We start from the raw sequence: 26,096 nt of genomic DNA, 5'->3' as shown, positions 1-26,096 counted from the left end.
TTCAGCTACTCTTTGTTCGCAATACTGTCTTTATGATATTTTTGATCTGTTGCTTCTCATTTATATATCTGAAATCACCCTTTAGATAAAGTAACAACATATTTTCAATCCTTTTAGAAACAGAATTGCTGCAGCTTGACTAGAGAGCCATTTGCTTAGCAGAGACAGGAATCCATATTTGTGGATCACCACAGCTGTGAGACATCCTGTGTAACTTCTAAAATGAGTACAGTGTTATCCAATGAAACAATTTACTCCCTTGGACTTAACTTGGGTGGTTTAGAGCTCATTATAACTATATAATGATAATTTGATTTGTTTCATAGAAATTGCATAGTACAGTTTCCATTCAGATCTTGGGTTTCTATAAGATGAAGTGCTTGAAATCTGTCAAGAGAGTTTTACTCCAAGAAGGGTAAACAACATAAGCTATAAGTCTAGGCTTCCTCTAATCTCAGGATATCCAGATGAATCACAGTTTTTAATTTATGGTTCTTAGTTTGGTTTTTAGATGGCTTAAGTTATAGAAATGAACTCTAAAACAATTTGTGCTGTAAAGCTACAGTTCACTGGGATGAAATTTTTAAAAGGCAGTACACTTGGAAAATATTCATACACAAAGCCACGTGTATTATGTGCATCCAAATAATAGCTCAGAAATGTTCATAAATGTGCATATGGGTATTCCGTCTCTAAGAGGTTTTTCTTATATTTACTGATCTCTAAGGATAATTTGGTGGCTCAGTTTCCTATTTTTTTTCATGTTAAGAATATAAACCATCTCAAAAAACTGTCTCTCAGCAGATCTCTTGTGCCAGTCATGCACAAGAAAAAGAGACTGGAGTCTCAGCACATACTCCCTTCTTTAGCAGCAGTGATTAGATAGTCTCTCATGTAGTTTGCATCTTGAAAGATACTTCCATTTCATATTTTTCCCTAATGTTAATCATTTAAGAATAAAGAGCAGTGCACAACTGTCAGTTTTAGTGAGTTGGATTTGTTTGAGCAAGATAACAGTTCCCAGAGAAATATGAGCATGTGGTGGAGTACTTTACAATCTTGCTTTTCTTCTCAGAGAGCTTTCTTGACTTGGCCTTACTGCTGCTGTTTATTTCCCTGAGGAACATCTGTGAGAGGAACTGCATTTGTCTCTGAAGTACAAAACTGCTTCCTGGTCTTGTTTTTCCCACCTTTCATTTTTCAAACAAACATCTACTTTCCAGATTCTTTCAGTTGTGTTAATACTATATAGAGCTTAATGAATTGTGGCAGAGAGAGTGACTTTCTCAGCATTTTAATTCATAGCTATTTATACAACAGTAGCTCATCCAAGGAGAATACAAGTGATGATGTTTTACTAGTATTTTAATCTGATAATTTTATTCAGATTTTAACAAACTGAATTAATGTTAAAAGCTCTTTTTTTTTGTAATTTGTAATGAAAAAAATAATTAATGCCACTTGCTTTTCAGCTTTAAACTTAATGTATTTAATTTAGAGAAAGAAATCACTAGATTCATTCTAGAGGCATTTTTTATCATTTCCAGGGAAAGATAGTGGAGAAAACCATTTTGTGATGAAGAGCTGTACATAGAAACACTGTCCAAGGTCTAAGCTAAGAATCTTGATGGAAAACATTTATAACTGATTGCTCTACTTAGGAGCAGCCTCTCTTTTCAAGACTGCAGCTAGAATCAGGGTAATTAATGATATTATGTATTCCTTTAATGTTGCTCTAATTTCTCTTCTGCAATACTGTATCTTTTCTGACATTTGTTGATCCAGAAAATTCTGTTTCTTGTACAGTGGCATTAAAATGAAACATGTCTTTTTGCCTTGTTTCTGATGTATTGACATCTTGTGAAATGATATTCTTTTTGCTAAAGTAATTCCACAACTATTCTGTGCCATATTAAATAAGAATAATCATATATAACTGCTTTATTATTAGCTACAAATAAAATGTCATCTCTTGCAGTTGAGCTATGAAGTGGTTTTTAACCACTCTAGAATGTATGTAGATTTTAATTATTCTTCATTAGTGTAGTTGCCAATTTATTTACTGCAGATCGATGGTTTTTTTCCCCCTCTCCTTTTCCTAAAAATGTGGAAGTGGCACAGATGGGATTACAAGCTATACATATGACTGAAATTAATCCATCTGATTTTTTAAACTCCAGATATACAATTTTTCAGCTATTCATATTTTTGAGTGGTTTTTTAAAATGGAAACTTCCTTTTTCTTATTGAGCCTGTTTACTTATGCAGGAATATCCCTGATGCAGGCAGATCTATATACAGACCAAGAAGCAATTTAACTTTTTGGGGGGTTCAAAATAATATTTTGTTACCTGATTGTCAACACTTTTTATACAGAAATACTAATGTTACTCTAAGAGAAAAAGTGGACTTCTGTCTGAGTTCCATTTCCTGATTCCCAGGCTTTTGCTGGGGGTCCCAAGAGCAATCATCTCACCCATTTACAATCTAGAGATTAACAGGGTTAACAGTTTTCTCTGAGAATGGGAAGCAAGGATTCTCATGTAGAAGATGCATTATTCTCTTAAGGTGTGCAGACTAAACCATTTTTCTTTAACTTCTGTTTGAGCTTGTGTTTTACAAATTTTAAGACTCTGCTCTGAATGACTCACATTCTGTCTTGTTGGTTTCTACTAGTTAGCATACATAGCACTCTAGAGCCAAAACCACTTTTATTTTGGGTGTTAATGATATCCATCACTACTACATCTTTATTTACAAAGATAATGTAAGTTCATGATATCCACTACTATTTTCAGTTCTCTGACTTCTATTTTCTGTCTTTGTGTTGCTCTGTAAGTTATAGCAGGCTGTGATATCCTTACTGCCTATTGATTTAAAGATTCTTTAATTGAAAATTCCTTAGCAAACATGCTTTTCAACTTATTGTTTTGTCCAACTAGGTTTAGATGCCAGAGGCTCATTTGCAGCAGTTGAAGGTTAAAGATTTAAAAGTAAAGCTGCATGTCACCTAGGTATACTACAGTTACATTCAGAGTTTTCACCAAGGACTTGTCATACATCTTATATAGCCTGCAGGCTAAAAGTCTGTGTCTGTGCCTTTGTGTCTGCATGTGTAACCACAGGAAAGGAAAAGGCAAAAAAATCAATGATCTCAAAATTAATTAAAATCAGGAAGACTTCCCCCTGCTGACAGGATATTTAGGATGAAAATAATTAAATGAGCTATTGTGGCAAATGCAGTATCGATTGCCCACCAAGAGAAGCTCCTTGAAGACTTAGATGAAGATGGATAACTAGTTTTTAACAGTTAGAGCCAAAGGCAACCATTCCTATCTTCAATACTCATGTGTTTGTGCAGACTGACAAATGACTTCCAACCCAACCCTCTTTTGACCACTATAAAAAGCTATTGTCTTCTATAAATAAATTGCATATACATGTTGCTTCTCCATTCTTCATATCTGTAAAGCTGAAAAAAACTTTATTATTTTTTCATTTTGTCATACTTTAAATGAGTAGCTGCCATCCTTTCAGGGCAGAACAGTTTTTATTTGTTTGTTTCAAATCAGAGGTGGTTTTTCCCTTGAGTAAACAGGGGCAGGATTTGCAGACTTGAATTAGGGATGGTGTATAGATAAGACTAATATTTTCAGAATAGTGACAAAAGTGAATAAACCTGAAGATGGCACTAGATTTTCTCAAGTCATCACTGGAATTTAGTTATGATGTGGCCACAATAGCAAGTGAAAAGGCCCATTGGAGGCAGCCTCATAAAGCAAAGCTGTTGGTGCCAAAAACCTGGCACTTCTTATTTCATACTCTTCTATTTCCAACTACTTTGCTTCAGACTCTTGCTAGTCCATTCCTTTGGACAAAGCCAATTAGCAGATGGAGCACATAAAGCACAGCCCTCAATCACATCTTTCAGTGAATTTTATTTTAAGAGAGCCTATCCATTATGAGACCTCTTTGTGATGTGCACCAGAGCACTGCTCTGTGGTGTCGCACATCAGGAGAGTCACTTCAAAAGCTTACTGCTGTTCAAAAGTAAAATCTGTGGCAAGTATTTCACAGTAAGGAAGGCTTCAAAAATTATTGTGAGAACAAACCTTAATGAGAGGGAAATGAGTAGGCAACTGTTGTTTTTGTGACAGACTAAAGCAAAAATAGACATAGAAAAGGCCATATAGAGAAAGGGAAGTAAATAATATAGGTTTAATACTTATTTTAAATACCAAAACAAGCCTGTTAAAAGCATTTGATTTCAATCAAATTAATTTAGCTAAATGTTTATGGAAACAGACTCTTATACATCAACTTCTTTGTGGAAACACACTTGCAAGAGGAAAACTCTTCCACATCATTTAGAAAGCTAGCAGTTCTATGGAAAACATAAAAAGAAGTAATGAGAATTGAGAAGTGATTAAAAGGTGCTTCCTACCTATGCTTTGGCAGTTCTTGTCCTACTCTGGTGTCAGATTTCACTGTAACACTGTCAGGGTTTTTGGCGAACTCGAGCTCTGTGAGCTTGAGGTTCTTAAGTTACTACACTGTATGGATAGACTGGTTCTTCTCAGATATTTCAATATAAAGAATTTATACAGGAATCATTTTCTGCAGAAATAATCCTCTGACGTTACTTTCTTTCTGATAAGTTAGAAATAGTTGTACCTCCTTGGAACTCAAAAGACTTTTTGTGATTTTTATAACTGGATAATTTTTTGTTGCAATTTTAATTAAATATTAGATTAAAAATTGTAAAGAAATCAACTGCTAATAACTTTGAGACTTTAAAATAGCTACCTTTTGAGCTTTAGATTACTCAGGCCTTCCCAATTTCATTAGAATAGGAGATGAAATAGATAATCACATTAAAGGAAGAAACTACTGTCTTGCAGGTATCATTTTTGTGCTGCCTGCTGCCTTGACCTATTCATGACCAGTTAGGAAAGGTTTTTGTTAGCCATGACATTTACTGCAATCTATGATATCTGGATTTTTTTTTTTAATCAAGGGCAGAAGTTAACATTTTAGATTAACAGCTTCAGGAAAAACAATTTTCCTTCTATGAATATGTATCATTCCACTGTCCATGAAAATTTTTATAGGAACTAGGAGATGAAGAAAGTAAGATGATAAAATTTTTAACCTGATTGGGTTTATTTCTGTGTAGGAGTCTTTGCACAACAGCCTGTTTGGATAAGACCATAATGTTAGCATTCAGGAACACACATAATCACGGAATATGATTATATGCAGGTGCTTTTATTGTAGAGCTATGGGAATCAGGGCTACAGACCCAAATCTGACTCCAACATGGCTTTCGAGCTGAATGTATTTTATATTCTATCGTTATATAACTTACATATCAATTATTAAACATATTGTTCTATTGCATACATTGATTATATTCAATCATGAGTTTCTCGTGGTCTTTCTCAAGCCCCTGACCACAGTTTCTCATGATTATTCTTATGATTAAACAGTAATTGTATCTAATTACTAAACAATCATCACATTTAACAATTATACCATTTGTCATGTACTAGCTACACAGGTGCAGTTCTAGCAAGTACAAGACCTATACTTTCCCCATGTATTTTCCCAGGGCCTACTAAGCTTAATTTTCCTTCTAACTCCCCACATCTCCCTTTTACTATCAATAACATTAAGCATCTGGGTGAAACATGATCCTTTGTGATTTTAATTTTGTGGCACAATATTTTGAGTTTGCTCTCTATCCAGGGAGCATAAAAATATTATGTTATTTCCTGTAAATTTCCATACCTGATAAATAATCTCTTCCATTTAGTTTTAGGGACAAGACTAATATATTGCTGTACCTGTCAAAAGCTGTTTGGTTAGGAGAGTTTGTGAATCTGAATGAGAAAACTAGGATTCCTTGTGATACTGAGATTAAATACTTCTATATTTCCTTGATTTTTTTTCTCTTCTCTCATCTTTCTTGTTTCTCACAGTCTTCAATTTCAGACATGGAAAATGTTCTGAAAAATAAGATAAATGGTATGAAAAATATGTTTTTATATCTTGCTTAAGCATAGTTAAGAGGTACATGTACATTTCAGGAAAAATAAATTGTCATCAGATTAGTCAGAGACATGCAAAGAAGTTCTTAATACTTCTGCATAAGCTTGGACACATTTTTATTTTTAAATGTAGATTTAGATGCAGTGAAGTAATTTGACTGTTACCCTGATGGATGGAATCCTGATGGAGTATTGAAAAAGCTGGAAGAATATTCAGTTTTTTCAATTCCTATTTTTGGTTTAGTAATTATGAAAATAATATGCTATCAGTTGGCTTTATGATATAAATATCCCTTTGAAAGTGAACTACACTTAGAGAGAGTTCCAAAATATTCAGGATGGATCACTGTGAATTTGAATTCTGTATATTGCTACAAATTTTATTGAATGTACCAAGTTTCAAATATATATTAAAAAACTCCTGATCACTATGAAGACTGTAGTTGGTTCTTATTTTCACCAGAAGAGCATCTATGTCTAACATGATAGCAATATCAGTCTGAGTTCTGATTGATAAGCTTGTATTCCTTCTAGCACTGAATTACTACTACAAGTGAATTGTAAGTTTTTAGAAGTTCATATACATAAACCCCACACAACAATTTTTCTTTATCTTACTTTGTTTATTTAAATAGCTTTATTTTTAATATACTTTTAGTGTCTGTGTGCTTTGCTATTCAAGCATATTTAAGTACCTAAAATTTCAAATAAGCTTTCATTGTCAAGGCATCTGTCCTCATTAGCCATGGAGGCTCCCATTAAAAGATACTCGGCTTTGCTTGAACCACCACAGTTTGAAGCTCTTCTTAAATTAGGTAAATTTTTGTGGGCTAATATATTAGAATAATAGTCAATGATAGCTGCTTTTATGAGGGCAATTTTAGAAGATAGCCCAGAAAAGTAGTGTCACAAATCAGAAGGCAGCTTTTCAATCACTGAATAAATTGCCTTAATGTAAGCAGAAACAAAATGTGTCTAATGAAAATTTGTCAATGTATTTAATTCTGTGTCTACTCTGTGAAGCTGGAATCAACAATTTATGAGAATCTGATTATTACAACTAGCATCATAACATGATAAAAATGTTTTTTCTGAAATAAATATTAATTAACAGAGAACTTCATTGAAATGAAAAAGTAATTATACAGTGAAAGGCAGTTGGTGGAGGCACAATGGCAAAGAAAAAAAGAGTAATATTTCAAGATCAATTTGATTTTCTGTAATCTGTCTAGACCATCATCTGCATATAACAGACAAGCTGATCAAAGTTTTATGAAAAAGACAATAGAGAATCCAAAAATAAATATGCTTCTCAAATGAAAAAGAACGAAACCAAAAAACTCCAAACCTCTAAACAATCTCAAAGGCAAAAGAATCCCCACATAAAATATCTACTTTTAAAATCTAAAAAAAGATTGATTTTTTAAGTCACAGGCCTGCAGTGTGTCTTTTAATACCTTTTTCTTTACTGATTTTTAGGGGATGTTAGTTCAAAAGAAAAAAAACATTACTTATTTAGAACAGAGCCTTAGGACATAAATTAATAAAAGAATTATAAAAGACTGGCATAAAGAAGATTTCTATTTAGAAATAAATGTATATTCTTTCATGGGTTACTTATGTTTTATATGGCTTAACAATTTGTTTTCTCTTGCAAACCTGAACTTTACAATGCTGTACATATAATCATCTTTTTTGCTGAAGATATTAAAGTCTGTATCATTAGTCCTTTCTAAAAGAAGATAAATTTAAAGCAGGAGAATGAAATTTATTATGAATACTCATAACGCTTTTATCTGCATTCAAAATCACCAATATATATTTATTTTTGTCATTTTACCTACAAAATTTGAAGATGTGAAAGGTCTGAAATCCTCAAACATTGTACTATTATTACAGGGTAGAAAAATAGACTATTTAGAGGTTCATTCTTTAAATGTTTGGGGTTTTCTCTTTATTTTTGATCACATTTACATTTAATCTCTGTGTTATACTATCTTTATGCCTCTTATTTTCATTGCCAGGTGTACTTGTTGCATGTGGATACAAAGGTATTCACTGTGCATGCTGAGTAAGATCTTTCTGTAATTAGTTATTAATTGCTCATGCAGAAGGACTTTTCATGTGGTTTGATACGTCTTGAATGCTGAGCTAATATAATTGTACCAGCCAGGTCTTTTTTTGTGGATGTGGTTGATGGAGTTGCAGTGATCACAATCATATTGATTTTTTGAATTTGAGAACAGATGAAAGGAAATAGACTACCAAAGACCAAATAATGACCCATTGTTCCTTGTAATTAGGTTTTTACTATCTGTCCTTAAGGTATATAAGAGTGTGATGGGGTATTTTATTACAAAAAAAAAAAAATATATATATATAGCTGATACCATAATTTCCGAAGTTCAGAAGGAAGGCTGAGAAAGTACTTCAGAATATCTTTCACCTGGAAATGTTGCATTCATTTTTAAGGATATGTAGAAACTTATATATATATATAAAATTATAGAACTTAAATAAAAACATCATAACATTTTGTTCCTAATTGTATATTATAAGCACATTCTGCAAAGGTTTATGCAGTCAGCTGACTTTTGCTATTGCAAGCAATATATTGAAGGTAATTTTATTCTTGAATACATAGAGTTAGTGACATGATGAAATATCTACAGGATCAAATCACTGCAAATAGAATATCTAAGATATACATTTCAAAAGAAAGTAATTAGAAATATTTTTTTTTTACTCCCCTCTCCTTCCCACCACCCCCAGCCCACAGTTGCCATTCTGTTAGTGTTTATTCCATTATTCCAGATAAATGCAGATCACCATATAGGCTGAATGATTTATGGTGTGGCTGCAGAGGGACTTCTGTCTCAGCTCAGGTGGTGTGAGTGACTGGTCGGACAGAGAAGTTTCCTTAACATTTCTTATTCCCTTAAACTAAATTGTCTTTCATAGTTAAGATTTAAACTTTTGCTTCATAAGAATGACAAGGTGTCCTTGTCAGAAAAAATAACTCAAAATTTTCCTATTCACTTCAGGTTATATTCTAAATCTTTAACATTTTATTTGCTAAAATGAAATTCTTGTCTTAATCAAAGATCAAGCAGATGGAAGAAATACTTCTGCTGTTGTTATTTCAGGGAAATATGTAAACTGCTTGCTAAACAGATTTTCTGTGTCTATTTCTGACAAAATTTCAAGGTCTCTGAAAGTTTCACCTGTAATGAGTTAAAATCAAGCTAACTAATTTTCATATACTTCCAGTTTCTTTACACCTAAAAATTCTATTAAATAGCATTACTGTCTAGGAATGTTCTGAGAGATGAAAAATATTCTACCACTTCAAACTTTTATGTCCGGAAATATGTGCTTATACTGTCAATAAAAGAATGTACACGCTTTCCTATATAATGACAATGCAATGACAAGAAATGTGGAAACCATATCTCTAGCGTTTGGAATGCTTTTCCTATTCCTTTCTTCTCTTGGCATTTTCTAAAAATTTGTGATTGTTCATGTTCCACTTTGCTATTCAATTCAAATTGTACATCAAACTAGGAGGCATTGAGGCAAAAGAGGAAATCCTTTCTTTTCTATTGCCTTTTTGTGTAAGAAAAAATTACACTTTAAAACGTAAAATTACCTGAGTACTTCACTTTTTCTAGATTAAAAAATGGTAAATAATTTTTGTTAGTGTAAATTCTTCTTTGATAATATAAGAAATAAATAATTGGCTTTGTTTGGAGCTTAAATTTTGGTGATGGGGAAAATAACTTCCATCTGTTTTGTCTCTACTTAAAATCACTGTAAACCAACCCCCTGACAAAATTCATTAGACCACTAAAAGTTAAAAAAATAATTTAATCAGCTATGTATTATTTAAAATACTAGAGTATTTTGAAAAAAAAAATCTAACTGATTTTTTTTAAAGTTAGATGAACATTGTTTATAGCTTATTGGTGTTCATATCTTTTTCCCTATTGGAATGCATTTTTGGGGGTGAAAAAACATATCTGTACTCTTTTCATAATTGTACCCTAGAGTGGAATTAGGAATGTGTCAAGAAGTAAGAAAACATGAGCATTAATAAGCATACAATGCAATTTAACAGTTCATAAAACAGTAAAATTTAATCCCAGACTGAAAGATTTATTAAATCTCACTTAGCAAAATGGTTTTGTGGGATGTGTTAGCAAGTGAGAATTAACTGAAATGATTTCAGGGGCAATAGATTTTATTAGCTGAGGAAGGGAGGAACTAGTTTGGCAAGCCATTTCTTCTTAATTTCATTCACTTGTTATAATTGCCTCGAGTGTGGGAGAGCTTTCTGTGAGTAGTAGTAGTATGTTTGGTCTCTGGAATTTGTGTGCATAGTCCTGCATTTGTCAGGCATCATCTAACTGAAATGTCTTTTGTTGATGGGCTTGTGCAGGAGTTCTTTTAATGGTTGTTAAAGATATTTAAATCTAATACAACTTACACATCTATCAGTAAGATAGAATGACTCCTATTCGGTTTATAAGAGCTTTTTTGTTTGTTTTGTAATATTTTTCATTCATGCTTCATTTCTCTGTTCTTTAACACACCTGCGAAAGACAAATATAAATTTCTTTCTTCAATATTAATCTCTTGTTCTGAACCTTCTTGAAAAATATCTTTGTAGGGCAGATTTGAAAGTAGAGTTTGGAGGCATCTGATCAAGAATATGTAGTGAATTTAGTAGAGTGATATTAGCACCATTGGCACCCCATTATATGAGAATTTGAGGGAAAAAGTTCTTATGTTCCTAGTTACTCTGTTTTGTGGGTTAAAATAATGTTGTCCTAACAAAATTTGAGATCATGCTCTTAAAATTTTCTGATCAAGCATTAGTAGAATCCATAATAAAGAAACTACAGATTTTCATAAGTAAAAATAATCTTAGTTTTATATGTAACCTATCATTGTTTCTGTAGTTTATATCCAATAATTTTTTAATTCAACTTTTTAATTTTTTATCAAACAGGACAAACTCTAAGGAAGGTAATAGTGCCAGTAAAGAGACCTCTCCTGCACTGTAGGTAGTCTTTGCTTCTTGACTTCTAAGTGTTGTTAGACTTTCCGCACATCATGTTTTTTAAGTTTTTCAAAAGGAAGGAAGCAGACGAAGCTTCTATAAGAAAATCAGTCTTCAAAGGAAAATAATGTTAATAAAAGAAAAACCTTGGACACATAGCTACTTCTGTTCACTGTGCTCACAATGGAAATAACCTAAAATACGGGGAAAAATGAAAGGCAGGTGGAAGAACAAAAAAAAGGAAATGTTTTCTTTGTTTATGAAATATCCCATTTAGTCAAGGTTTTCTAACTAATAATGATGTATTGTGTGTTAAATTGTCACTAAATATAAGAGTAAGCAACTATCAAAGAAATACTGCTTTATAGGCTAAGGTGATTATAGGACATATTTGATGGTTTTGAAATGAGTAGGTATTCCACTGTAAATCTTTACTGTGCAATGATGACTAAGTAATGTTCCTTTTCCCTAAAATGGTTATGCTGGGGAAGGAGATTTGATTAAACTGTCCTGCTCATTGTACCTGCAGTATCTACTACTTACTCAGGTTCTTAGATTAAAGAAGAACAGCTGGTGTTCTTACTCTCCAAATTGTACTACATCATTTCTGTCCTGACTACTAATAAACTGGATATATTGGGAGTAAAAAAACCCCAAATCTAGCAACCTGACTTTGCATCCAGTGTTCTATCCAGGGCATTACTCTTGTGTGAGAAATAAAATACATTTCTTAAGGGCCAATGGAAAATTCATTCCTTATGGAACATGGTCTGCCTTGTGTACTTATACTTTTTTTGCCAAACAGGAATGCAACATTCTCATTCTTTTCTAAAGTTGTGGAAGGCCAAGTGCCATAAATACAAGCTTAGCAAGAAAAGCTTGTTGTGGTATGAAATGGGCATGTTAACACTTAAAACAGTGACCACAGTCAGTCTGAATTAAGTTTGTTTCACATGATACTATGATCTGAAATCCAGACAGTAACAAAAAGTATTTATTTTATATGATGAAATAAGTTTCACAATGGATTAGAGACTTTATATGAATTGCTTTTAATGTGTTCACACCTTTTCAAGGACTATGTCAATAAAATGTGAAAGTGTTCTTTCACTTCTATGCATTTTTTGAATGCTTTTGTCATGGTCACCTAGGAAACAAATGCAGGTATACATTTCTGAGCATTTGCAGTTTCTCTTCATTCTTGATTCAGCTAAGGAAGTCATACTTGAAAGAACATATGAATCATTTCAATTAATGCACAAAATTTTTCAGAATACATTAGTGACCATCAGACACTAAGCAAAACCCTATGAACAGTTTAAACTTTTAAATGTAGTTGGATTTATCTCACAAGGATAAAAATTTTCTGATTAAAGATAAGAAGACAAAGATGATCTTAAAGAGAATAATTAGCTACATATGAAAATTATAAGCTCTTCTACTTACTACAGAAGTATTATTCAGATAATATGCAGGCAAAGATAGCATAAGAACTAAAATGTAATGAAGTATATGCATACTTTACTAATCATCAGAATAAGCTTGGCTCATGCTGTGCTTTAAGTGAACTGTACAATACCTTCCATTGAAATTTTTAATGAACCAATTCAGTTTGATACAAAACTGATTAGAAAATAAGAATACTATGTATCAAGGTTAATTTTTTACTTCTGTTTTAGTTTAAATAAGACATGTTCTTCTAGAATATTTAAAGAACTGTTCAGACTTTTTAAAAGAATTTTAGCAACATAATTGTCTTTGCATGAAAATCTAGATATCCTTAATTTATGATGTGTTTGTAACTTTATATTAATGACAGTAGTAACTGGTAGATGTAGATTCAGATTTATCCATCTGATAGGACAGGGCTTGTCAACTGAATTATGGATATTACACTATTGCATTTCCTTCCTCATTTGCTTTGCCTTTGATGAATAGACTTTGAGAACATATTTTCAGAATCATAGAATGTTAAGCGGTTCAAATGAACCTTAAAGGTCATCTAACCCCAGCCCTGCCTGCCATGGACCAGGTTGCTCAGAGTTCCAGTCAAACTAGTTTTGAACATTCACAGTGATGGTAATATCCACAACATCTCTGAACAGCCTGTACCAGTGCATCCAACATATATCTGCTGGAGCTTATCATGGGCCTTTGTCATCTTTGGGTGTTTTTTGTCATCCTACAGATTTTCACTTCAGTGGCTTATAGGATTTGACAGAAAGTCTTATTGTTCTATATCTGACATAATGTCCATTTGATTTCTTCTGATGAGTCTTAACAGTTCTACTTCCAAATTTGCATCTAATTAATCAGTTGCTCCTGGTGTTGAATTTCTGATTGCTTCTGTGTGGGATATTTCTGCTAAACTCTCATAGCAATTTCTATCTTCCTTCATTGGTAGAAGGATTACAGTTTTAGAAATTAAACTGATTTAAAAACCAGTTTGCATTTCTGAGTCAGATTTATGTGTTGTACTTATTTAAAAGCTGTTGTCTAGACTTCAACTACTGCCAAGTCTTGCTTCCAGAATATTAAACTTGGCATGATGCTTACTCAGCATATAATTCCAACTTTTTGGTGTTTCACTGCCTCCTTGTCAAATATCAGCTTTCCTTAAAAGCACTTTAATGCCTTGAAGATAATGAACAATTTGGCAGCAAAAATATTTTCTGACTGATTTGGAGCCCCTGCACAAACTGTTTGGAGCCTGAGATCACTGAAACCTCTTATGCTGGCTTTTTTGAAATTAGGATTTATTTCTGTTTGAATTCTGAAATCTCTCCTTGGGAGAGCCATTTAAATGTGAGTGTGTATTTTTCTCTTTAGCAGTAGCTTATGGGCTATAATGGTAGAATATTTTTGCATTTTTATGTTTAGTTTTATAGTAAAGAGCCTCGGGATGCCTTTGCATGAAAGGCACTATATAAGCTCATTTTGTATTGCATTGTATTGTATTGTGACAAGTGCAATAATCTCCAGGTTTCCTATCCATTAAAGAACTAATTTCACAGCTCACTAATTACGTGAATGAGAAGGGGAAATAGGTCCTTTTTCTCTAAGGTATGCTGAGCAGATGGCGTAGCACTCATTTCCACCAGCTGAATCTAAGGTCCTCTCGTGCTTTTGGTTCAGAGGTTTCCAGGCCTCTGTTTATCAAGGAGAAGAGGAGAGAGATATCACTTCCTTATACAGCATGACAGTGTGTACTGAGAGGCTGTCTCTGTCCTTTGCTAATACAACATTTCTTAGCAAACACTATGTCTAAGTCTATTTATTTAGGATGGGACATGAAAACTATTAAAATTAATATGCATTTTGATGTAATTCTAATCTACCTCTGATTTATTGAAGATACGGATTAGATCTGCCATAGGGATTTGAACTGATGCATATTAAAAATTATTAATGATTCAATTGAGTACTGTTGGGATGGAATCTTGTCTGTAATTTCAAACAAAAAACATTACTTCCTGAACCTGTACACTTTCCTTTACAGCTAAGGCTTTCTCAGCTTGTTTCCTTTTTTTCTTTTGCATCACTCATGAAAATAGCCAGCTTGAATCAAACATGCACACAGTGATTTATATAGCCCCCTAATGTACTGCTTTTACAAGTAACTTGTTTCATCAGTTGCTAGTGTACTCCCATGATCCTGAAAAGTCGCTATTTGAACCCTTTTTACAGCATTAAAAAGAGAAAAGCTGAGACTGCTTGAAGATCCTGACACGTCAACAAGGCTAGATTTCACAGTGCTGCACAAGCAACTGGACCATTTTTTCCCCCTTTAGCAGAACAAGCAGTGCTAATTTGTTGTTTCCTTCTCTCTCTGCTGGCCTGCCTCATGTGCTTGCTCTGTGCTGACGGTTCTGGTGCCCCTGTTGTTTCAGACGGACGCAGCGCTGATGTACGACGCGGTCCACGTGGTGTCGGTGGCGGTCCAACAGTTCCCACAGATGACCGTCAGTTCGCTGCAGTGCAACCGCCACAAGCCATGGCGCTTTGGGACACGCTTTATGAGTCTCATCAAGGAGGTAAGTCACTAATAAAGGGCCATGCTCCCCTGCTTTCTTTTCTCCCAATTCCCATTTTCTTTTGCTTTCACTCCCTTTGTTTTTTTTTTTTTTTTTTTTTTTTTTTTTCAGTAGATGGTCATCTCTCAACTTGTTATGTATAAGGAGTTTAACAAGCAAGGCAGCATTTTTGTTTGCAAGTGGGTTTTCCGGAAGTATTACTTGGAACTAAAGTATATGGAAAGGTGAAATAACTGCATTGTAAATAAAACTTATGTTTGTAGATAGTTGGGTCTGTGTGGAGCATTTGTGGCATAAAAGCCCAAACACCTGAAACTCTAAAGTGTGGATTGATTATGAGAAATTCAGCAACTAAATACTGGGGCTAGGAATTAATATTACTTCTTGGTTAAAAGTAATTTTTTTTCTTCATTTTCTATGGTGAATTTTTATATGTCACCTTGATTACCCAAGATGCTGTTTAGATACTGATAGGTACTGGTAGTAAAGCTAGGAGATTTAAGGTGCTAAAGGTGAACGCTGTAGACTATTCAAATCTCCCATACTGTAACTCCTCATACAGTGCTTCTCAATCTAGATATACAAATTATTCTGATGAGGAGAATAATTTGCAGTGGAATGTATTTTTTTCAATATTGGTTCCTTCTAGGATGATAATTTTATTTCCTACATTTTCTCTCCCACTTTGTATAGTTTCAGAACTAGGGTAGATTTTAAGTTATAAAAATATGAGGCTATTGCACTTTATTAAAAGTGAGGAATAAGCTTAGGAAGGCTGGCTCACTGACCTCAGTTTTTGCTATCTCTGTGTGGTTTCAGGGGAATGAGCATCTTCCAAAAGTAAGCCTTTATTTGAATGAAATTTCCTGAGAAAAAAAAAATTAAGTCAAACATTAATGAAACAGATTGAGGCTTGGGGACTGGGGAAGGGGAGGTATGTAGGGAAGCAGAAGGGGAAATGCATACATGAATGAAAATAAAACAGCCTTTTATCTCATTCAGTAGAAGAGTATTGCCTGATATGGAAAGTTTTAAAATTGCCTATGAAGACTGAAAGTTTGATTTCAAACTTTGAAAAATAAATAAAAAGACTTAAAACCAAAAATCAGCCACAATGTAAATTATTACATAAATTATTTACATAAAATGAATAATAAAATGAATACTCCCATTTTGGCAGGAGTAGTTTGTCCTTTCTGAGAAAATAAAATAAAATAAAGGAAGAGGTATTTATTTCTAGAAATTGTTTGTTTTTTCTTTCTCCACAGGCCCACTGGGAAGGCCTCACAGGCAGGATAACTTTCAACAAAACAAATGGCTTAAGGACAGATTTTGACTTGGATGTCATCAGCCTCAAGGAAGAAGGTCTTGAAAAGGTGTGTAAGACATTTGACTCCAAGGAGGTGGGAAACAAAACAAAACAAAACTCACCCCCAAAAACACTTATAATAGTATTTCTTGTGTTATGTAAAACAGCGTACCTACTTTCGACTCAATGTCTCTATAAGTGGTACTAAAAACTTAAGAATTGGTATCCTGACTATTTTAGCTGTCTGCTGACATTAATGTTTCTTGTACAGAGGTGGAGTGAGAGACCAAAGAATTGGGAAATACTTGTTCCATGTAGCTTAATGCTGTCTATATTTGAACTTAAGAACTCAGGAAGCATGTACAGACATTTGGCCTGCCTATATGACACAATCATGATCTGAAATCAGATCATCTTCCCTCCTGCCACCTTACCATGAGGAAGCAATTGCAGGAAGTTATAGTGTCTCACATTGTTGTGACCAGCAGGCAAAGGTTTTGCCACTGGCATTTGCCTTGTAGTTTGCATTTAGATCTGGTGTTCAGTGTTCTGCAAGATGTTTTCTTTCATCTTCAGATCAAGTTCTATTAGCTATTGCCCCAAGGTGATAATTGTGGGCACAAATAAACCAGAAATTAAGGAAAGGGACCATACTGCAGAGTTGCATTTTCTTTCTTCTGTAAATCACTGAATGGAGAAAATAGCATAAACAACATATTTACCCAAAATTTTGTCTCACAAGACTAGCTTTGGAAAATTAATTTTCTCTTACTGGGAAGATTTGTAAAAGCTCAGAAACCATGAGCTTGTCTTGAAACACTTACATAGGTAATAACATTTTTGTTGTCCAGTGGAAAACCTGTGATTCAAGAACTAAACTATATTTTAAAATGTTCAGCTATACACTGACAGTAGATTTCTCCTGTGAAGTGTCCCATGAAGTGAGCTCTGGCAACTTAGCCAGGGAAAAGAGTATATAGTAATGACTAGAGTTGAAAAGTAAATCAGTATTGTGTACAAGTAGAATAAGTACAGCGCAACCTGTCTTTCTTACTGGAATCAGAATTAGAAGTATTAATGTCATGGTAATAGCTAAATAAGTCAGCAGTGGCTGAAGAGTTTGCATGTAAGTGACAACTGTTGAAAATCAGGAAAGGAAGTCTTTGTAATTTAGAATGGCTTTAAGAACATTAGGTGGCATTTGGGAACCACAAAGCAACATGTGATTTCTGGAAAAATAAAATCTCAGTTGACAATACACTGGGATATATATACATCAGTAAAAAATATAGAGATAAAGCAAAAAAGGTCTACAGAGAAATATGGAAGACAATAAAATTCAATAGGAAATACACTAGTACTCTAAAGTACATAATAGAAAAAAGGAACTTGGGAAAGAGTTATATTGAAAGTTAAGTAAGAGACAAAAACAGAAATACTTTTTGAAACATAACAATAGTTTAAAAAGCCCAGTATGTGCTTGAGCTATATAGAAAGATTTTCATAGAAAAGGGAGATACTTTTACTGCCTTCATGGCTTATTTTGGTCACATGATTAGTAGAAGTGATAATATTAGTTTTTCACCAAAAAGTGTTGGCAATCTTTGGAACGAGCAGAAAGAATCAATTACTGTATATGAGCAAAACCAGAGCAGTTTCTCTGGGGTGTAAGGAGATGAGATTGGGAAAAGAAAAATTCAAGTGTATGCACATTCGATTGAATTGCTTACTAAACATATGAAACATATGGCGTATTTTACCAAGAAAGATAAATCAATGCCCACAGAGAAAAGTTTCTCTTTGAACAAAACTTCATTATTATGAAAGAATACAAACCCTATTCTTCTTGAATCCAGAGTGAATGATAACATTTTGGAGCAGGACACTTCCTAGTTGAAGAAGTACATTTTAGCCAGTTCTTTTATTTAAAAGAGTTGTCTCAAAGTTTTGAGGATTTTTTCCTCCAAGACTTAATTCTGTTAAAGTGGTGATGAGTCACCCTTCTCTCAGTCTCCTGCCTCCCTCCACATGTGCACTCCATCTTTCTGTCTCCTTTCTGCTAGTCCCCCTTTCCCTTTCCCTTTCCCTTTCCCTTTCCCTTTCCCTTTCCCTTTCCCTTTCCCTTTCCCTTTCCCTTTCCCTTTCCCTTTCCCTTTCCCTTTCCCTTTCCCTTTCCTCCCTCTCCAGCCCTCCCTGCCTGTTTCCCTTTCCATCTAATCTCTCTCCCTTGTACCTATTAATCTCTTTCTATGCCCTTTCTGTCTATTTTCTTTTTCCTTCAGGAGCCTTTTTATGTCTTTGTTCTTATCTGGTATGTTTTCAATGTTCTTCCCAAACCATCTTGTCAGACATCTCTGTGTGTGTGGTAAGAGTTGCTCAACAGGTTTTGTTTTCCTTTTCTTCCGTACATCCTCCCACTTGTGGGATGAGAAAAGGTGGAGAGATGGATATTATGGTGCACAGAATTCTTATGCCAGGTTTCCATACTGTAAACTGTTATTATTTCTTCCACCCTCTTTCCAAATAAGGGGGAAATATTTCTTTTGTCAAGGACAATAGTTTGTCCTTGTTTGTCCTTGGTTTGTCCTTAGCTGTCAAGGACAGCTGTAATCCATGAAGGGAAAATATTGATGGATGGGGGAAAAAAAGATTTATTGTGAAGAATTGCTAGAAGACTTTTTTAAAATTTAGATTTTGTACAAAAATGTCCTAGATAAATTACCTGGTTAGTATAACCAGTATAACTGGGAAAGTACCTAAATCATGTGTTAAAAGTTCAATGACTGCTGAAGTCAGTGACAACAGAACAATTCCTCGCTGATTTAAAAAAATGCTATGTGTGATCTTAGCTTTTACATAAAATTCTTATTCCTGAAACTCTTGAATGAGAGGTGATAATCAGGCATCAGTCAATAAGAAGTATGTGTTTCCAAATAAAATTTCATGTCTGACAAAAATGATAGCTCCTTGTAAGATGAACATGACAAAATTAGGAGATGATTGGAGTGTTGTTAATATAATATACCACAAAATTTTATTACAGTCACTTTGGACGGACTGAAACTATTCATGATTAAGCACAGTGGAAATCCAAAACTGTGACACTCCAGCATAATAAATTATAATTTAAATTGCAGTCAATCAATCTTTACAGTGAGGCTGCATTGTGAGGAGAATTATTTTATACTTCAAGGACATAACAAATACCTTAATTTAATATCACTTTTGATATGAAAATTTGTCACTGAAGAAGAATCACATATCCTGAATAAGAGATGTTACAACTGAGTTGAAGCCTTGCTCAGAAACCTTGATATGGGATGAACATAAATGACACAAAATTAGTTACAATTCATTGTGCAGCTTATCAATGTAAGATCTTGTTTTATTTTGTATCTTTAATAATGATCTGAGAAAAAAAAAGTAAATGGCATAAACAACAGGTTTTGTAAGAGAGGGAAAAAAAAGAAAGACATAGTAAATCTGTGGTATCCAGAAGTATTGAAGTTATTTATGTTATATTTGGAAAAGAAGGCATGAATATTAATATTACTGAAGAAAGGAAAATAAACAATTTGCAAATGGGAAATACAGAAATATGAAGAAATATTATTATTCCTAATGGAGTATAATTATTTCCTTGATGTAATCACCACTATTACTAATTACTCTACAAAAGTAAATAAAGAAGGTATAGATAAATTTGACAACTCTTTGAGAGTTGAACACAATTCTGGCTGCTTAGTCAGTGGGTAGCACTGCAGAAAGTCAATGATCCTTCCTAATACAATTCTTGTGGCACTTCACTGTTTTTGATATTCACAGTTTTGATTGACTCAGAGCAAAAATAATGTTAATTTTCACAGGAGAACTTTGAAGAAAAATCAAAAAGAATAATACTTGAAAGTATACTTATCTATTCATGAAGATAAATCACTTTTGAAACATGCTGAAGTGAGAAAGCTACTGAATTTTTGGGACTAGCACCTCATGAGACTGAATCTTTGTAAAGTGCTCTAGAGCTTATGTAAACTCAGCACATTTTAAGTTTCGCGAGTGTACAGTGCTTCTTTCTTGGGGGGAATGGTAAAATATTTTGATGGCTTTGGCTAGGACAGAGTTAATTTCCTTCATATATGCTTGTATGGGACTGTGATTTGGATTTGAGCTGAAAACAGTGTTGATAACAGAGGCATGTTTGAGCAATTGCTAATCAGTTCATATACAGAATCAAGGCCTCCGTAGCCTGCAGAGCTACAAAGTGATTCTGCGTGAGCATGTCCAGCTGGGTGGGAATATCTGGTTTTGAGGAACTGTAGTAACCTTATAGTTACCTGGAAGTCAAATATGTTGTAGCTTGGATGCAAGTTTTTAACCCTTCACATGAGTTTGGGAAATAGTATTCCGTATCTTTAATGACCACCACAATTACCATGTTACAGAATACTCAGTGATATTCAATGATGAATGTAGCTCTTGGAATTGTTTCAAGTTAAATAAGCTGATTCTTGCCTAAGCTAATTCCTTCTGTCATTTTTCTTTGTCTCACTGTGGAGCACATGTTCATGGGTACACCTGTTTTGGATCCTGTACTTTGGATAATAAGTGTTAAAATATTCAGATTGGCATGGTCGCTTCAGAATAGTTTAGCCATTTAGGGGAATTGGAAATAAGAATAGGAGATTGAGGGCTTGACAATATAGTCAATATTTACAATATATTTACTGTGTGAATGTTCTCTCTAAAGTCTGTATATGAATACCTGTTTCACTTTTTAGGAAAATTTGTAAGTTTGTTTAAAACAAATGTAATGCAACAAGTTAAATTGTAGCTTGTTTGAATTTTGGTTATAGACTACCTTGATGCACTTTTCCTACATTTTTGGCTTTTAAACTTTTCTAGTAAGAACACACAGGCAATTCTATTCATTTGAAAAAGCTACTTAAAAATTAAAGCAATATGCTGAAACAAATAGAAAATAATTAACTTACTGCATTGTTTTTGCACAACTTTTCTGTAAGAAGCAGCTTTGAAAATACATTTGTGTGATTTGGGAGCTAAACACATCAGTAATATATAAGAACCTGTGCTACAAATTGTCAAAATACTCATGTGTTGAAGATTTATCTGTAAATTAATTAAGTTAATGCCTGTTTCTGTCTTCTCCATTACTTTTTCCCAAAAACATATTTTGTCCTGCTGTTCTCTCTGATCACAGAAAAGGGTAAATCCTTTTGTAGAGAAAATGCTCTCTGCTCTGCAAATGAATTTCTGCCTGTTAAGTTATCTTCAGATGTGGTTTATCTTGAGAAATGGAAAATGAAGAATTAAGAGTAGCTTTAGACATTCTTTATATAATTTTTACACCAAATGTCACACTTCATAAAACATAATTTGATGTATTGTTAATCATATTTTAAATAAGAAGACTTTAAATGTAATGATAGAGAAGAATGAAACAAAATTTAATAATAATTATTAGCAATCAATTTTTTTCTCTCTGTAGCAATCTGTTTTTCCTTAAAGTGTTCTTTTCTAGATGCTAAAATTTAACTAATGAGTGATTTACACAGTAATTTACTCTTTTATAGGTTGGAACTTGGGATCCATTGAGTGGCCTTAACATGACAGAGAATCAGAAAGGAAAACCAGCAAACATCACAGATTCCTTGTCCAATCGCTCTTTAATTGTTACTACCATCTTGGTAAGCAATTGTATTTGCTTTTCCTGAAACACAGTTATGCAGAAAAACTGATAGAACGTGACACACTAATTGCAATAATAATGAACAGTCTGCAGTGTGCGTTACCATTACTTAGAATTTACTTGGAATTACTTGGAATTTATGGTGTCATGAATGAACACCAGTTGATAAGCTAGCAATGGATGTTTACTCTTACTTTAATTGTGAGCAGGTTATCCCAATTTTAGAGTTATGTTAATTGATTAGTTATTTAACTTTTCTTATTATTGACTAAAATATTTTCTTCTTTACAAAGCTGCTTTTTTTCTGTGCCATATGAGAACACAAAAGATAATAGATTTTCAAATGTGTTTTGTCTGGTAGCCTGATGATTTTATCCAGCGAAAATTCATTGCTTTTGTTTGCTATTCTAACACCTCAAAGGAAAGTACAAAGTATTTAACATTTATTTAGCATTGCTATTACTCAATTGTTGAGATGAAATTTTTAGTCATACAGTTATTTGATTCGTCCTTTGAACTAGACCAAAAGAAACAATTTGGGAAACTTCTTTTTTATTTTCACTGTTGACAAATTCGCAGCAGTGAATGAGATATTTTTTATTTATAAATAAATACATTTATTTGTGTAAAAATAAGTGTAATAAAGGAAATTTATTTCCTCACAATAATATTGAAATTCTAATTTTAATTTCAATGCATATTTAAAACTTTCCAGAAGTTTCTCAGGTGTGTTTGTCTGCTGCCACCATTATCATGAATTTGCAGATATTAAAAACAAATCTGCTTCCTGGTGATTGCGTACTATGTTAAGAAGCTTTTACCTACCAACATACATTATGACATTTCAAACTAGAATGAATTTTAGAGGTGCATAGACACAAATGCCAGTGTGCTTTTAACCTTTTATGTAACACAAGTCATATAATTTCATCCAGTTGGCAACTTTTTCACTGCTTATATGGTCTGTTTACAAGTGATAGAAAATCTTCTGAAATCCTTTGCTTCATTTATTTCACTAATTGAAAAATACACACCAGATATATAAAATGGAACACGACTGAACTCACTTTCAGATGTGATTTTTTGTTATGCTAAGACCAGCACAGATTTACCACAACTTCCTCTGGTACCATTAATTATAGTAATGGTACACTATAGTTCTAATTTAGTTTATAACTTTATAATCCCTTGTTGGTTTTTTTTTAATGAAATGTAAATGAATGTCATATATTCTCTTATATTAAAAGCATGTCTTCTAGAGTATTAATCTGTCAATTTTCTTGCCACTATAATGTATTTCCTACATATAAAAACTACTTCATTTTCAAGTAAATTTTGTTAATAAGTCCAATTGACCTCCCATGCTCTCTATAAAGCTGTTGCTTTGTACCAGATATCCTGCCTAGGATTTTTCTTGACCCTTTTCACTGATATATAACTTTAATTCATGTGAACCTAATTCCTGCTAGAATTGCTGCTTTAGAGATTGTAGTCCTGTCTCTGCCAGTGGCCTGTTCCCTTCATTGCTCAGTAATTAACCATCCTTTGTATCTGCACTCTTCAGTAGCCATCACTGTATGCTTGATTCCAGATTGTGATAACAACACTGCGACAAGGATCAATCCCTGCAAGATTGCATAAGAAACACTCAATAATTCAGGGTGTTTCAAGTTTTTTTGTGTTTAAAGATCTGCCTGTTGATGAGGTTTGAGTTAATATACTCCAAGTATCATATTGCTCTTACATAGTGATAATGGCATGATTTTGGTTGAAATAATTAGTTCAAGAAACGGTAAATAGCACAAATGTAAACAGCAGTGCCGCCAATGAGCACTGATTTTAATCTGGAAAAGCTCACAAAAGAAGACTCCTGAGATTTAAGACAAAAGCTGCTTTCTGTAATCAAGGATACCCTTTCTCTTAAGAGTTAACTTTTGGTTAGTGGTCTTTTATAAGTATCCATCTTCTTTGCAGGTATCTAAATAATGCATTAAAAAAAACCACTTTAAATTGGTGTTACATGTTGCTGCTGCCTTTTTTACTTCAGTTATTGTTTAGTAAAAGTTTTGGTAATTGCAGTTACTCTTTTCAGCTATGAAGAATGGTACTCTAAAGAAGTGGTACAAATTGGAAGAGCTGCACTTGGAATAGTAAAAAGGACCCGAACAATTTTTGGTGCAGACACACATGTACTAGCTTTATTTTTTAGTTTTGTCTTTTTTATGCTTAAAAAATACATTTCTATTGAACAGAAAGCCTATTACTGAATATTCATTTCTGTAGCAATGCAAGGGAACAATATAAAATACTAAAGCTCCTAAAAATATACCTACATCATCAGCCTTTCTCTCCTTTTTTGAGTCTGCAAAATCTTTCTGAAATGAAAAAAGAAAAGGCAATTCTATCATTTAAGCTGTTTTCCTATGATGTTTCACTTTAAGAATTCCCTACAATACTCTATAGTAGACTCCAGCTGGGGAGCCTTAATCATTTTTCTCTGTAGTTTGCCTTAATGCTCACTTTTCATTTAAATATCCCAGTCTTTCTTTTATTTTTAATTTCATTTCTGAAATTTGGAGCAATATCTTTTTCCTCCTATATTTTGCAGTCATTTAGATCTTTACAGGTGTAAGTATACCCTGCATTTCTACTGGTGGCTGAGTCTCTAGAAGAAGAAAAATATATTGATGGGAAAAATATAAAATATAAGCTGTGATTCATAAATTCATCTACTTTAACTAAGGACAGAACTATGTGCTCCTTTTTGTCTTGAGTTTTTCATAATGCATTTTACACGTAGCTAGCTGAAAGATTATTCCTTGGTTTCTCAAAAATTCAGTGCTCTATTCTGGACAGGGACAGGAGATCTCAGGACTTCAACCTTTCTCAGAAATCTACCTACATGTAGTTTTTGTGAAGAAACCTGTCTGGTTTCCAAGTTCTGAACCCATAGCAGCCCCCAGCACCAACTGAACATGTCCACTAGAGAGATAGTCAGGTCTTTTTAGGGAAGGAGGGGAAACATTTGAAAAATAACGAGCATGCTGTTTTTTATCTTTTATAACCATAGCTTTGGATGTATCAATCCTTTTGATACTATTGCTTTGTTTTATTTTAAAACCATCTGCACTGAAACTTCAGAATTTCTTTCTCATTTAAAAAGCCTACTTTATGAATAGTCTGCATTTAGAGAAAACAAACCAAACAAAAAACCTACAGAAAACAAATTTTCAACACCAGTAGTAAGGATTTCTTATTATTTGATTCTCCTAAATTGATTCCTACAAGAACTCTGAAACATTTCTTCTCTTTAGACTTTAAGTGTAAATATCTAAATATTTTTGTTCTTGTATATCTTCTACTTCCAGTTTGAGAGAGTTTTAACTTTGGAATTCAATTTCCACATTTATAAACGTATGTACATGGTATTTAGGGTTTTTTTAATGCTAGTTTCATACCAGCCTGTACCTGTTATCATACTGGTTAATTTGCCCTGTTCTGCTGAAATAAATGCTTGTTTCTTTTCCTGTGTAGCTTTTATGTACTTTTATGTATCTGCTTACATCAAAGCTCAGAAAAGCTCACAGTTGTCAAGTTTAAATTTTCCAAGAAATGTGTGAAAATTATGAAAGGTGTGTGATGTTCTCAAATTTAGTATTTTTTTGTTACTTCACATTTGAAAATTGAAATTACTTTTTTATTGTACTTCCCTTAAAAATTGGTTTGAAATAGGAATAGAATTAGAAGGAATATTTAGAATAAATTTTAAAATAATTTCACTTTGTTCAAAGTATAGTATTCCCACACTGTATTTTATTGATATATGCTGCTTTCTCAAATGTATGGTGCATGTTTTCTCTCCCTTTTCTCTTGGATACCCAAACATGAGTTTTCAATGGCTAAATTTTAAATTAATATATATTAAAAGAATATT

General features: G+C 33.3%; 1 protein-coding gene across 1 annotated transcript in view; it reads left to right on the top strand.

Moving 5' to 3' along the window:
• The window catches only part of GRIK2 (glutamate ionotropic receptor kainate type subunit 2), a 358,915-nt gene that overhangs the window by 177,045 nt on the left and 155,774 nt on the right, over positions 1-26,096 (top strand). The window contains exons 8-13 of the mRNA XM_053937989.1: positions 15,003-15,146; positions 16,415-16,522; positions 16,802-16,828; positions 17,307-17,316; positions 17,420-17,427; positions 22,047-22,160. Of these exons, the coding sequence (XP_053793964.1) occupies positions 15,003-15,146; positions 16,415-16,522; positions 16,802-16,828; positions 17,307-17,316; positions 17,420-17,427; positions 22,047-22,160 (411 nt within the window). The remainder of the gene's footprint in view (positions 1-15,002; positions 15,147-16,414; positions 16,523-16,801; positions 16,829-17,306; positions 17,317-17,419; positions 17,428-22,046; positions 22,161-26,096) is intronic.

The sequence above is a fragment of the Vidua chalybeata genome, chromosome 3, assembly GCF_026979565.1.
Source record: "Vidua chalybeata isolate OUT-0048 chromosome 3, bVidCha1 merged haplotype, whole genome shotgun sequence".
Lineage (NCBI taxonomy): Eukaryota > Metazoa > Chordata > Aves > Passeriformes > Viduidae > Vidua > Vidua chalybeata.
The sequence above is the reverse complement of the archived record's forward strand: the minus strand, read 5'-3'. Positions and strand labels throughout refer to the sequence as shown.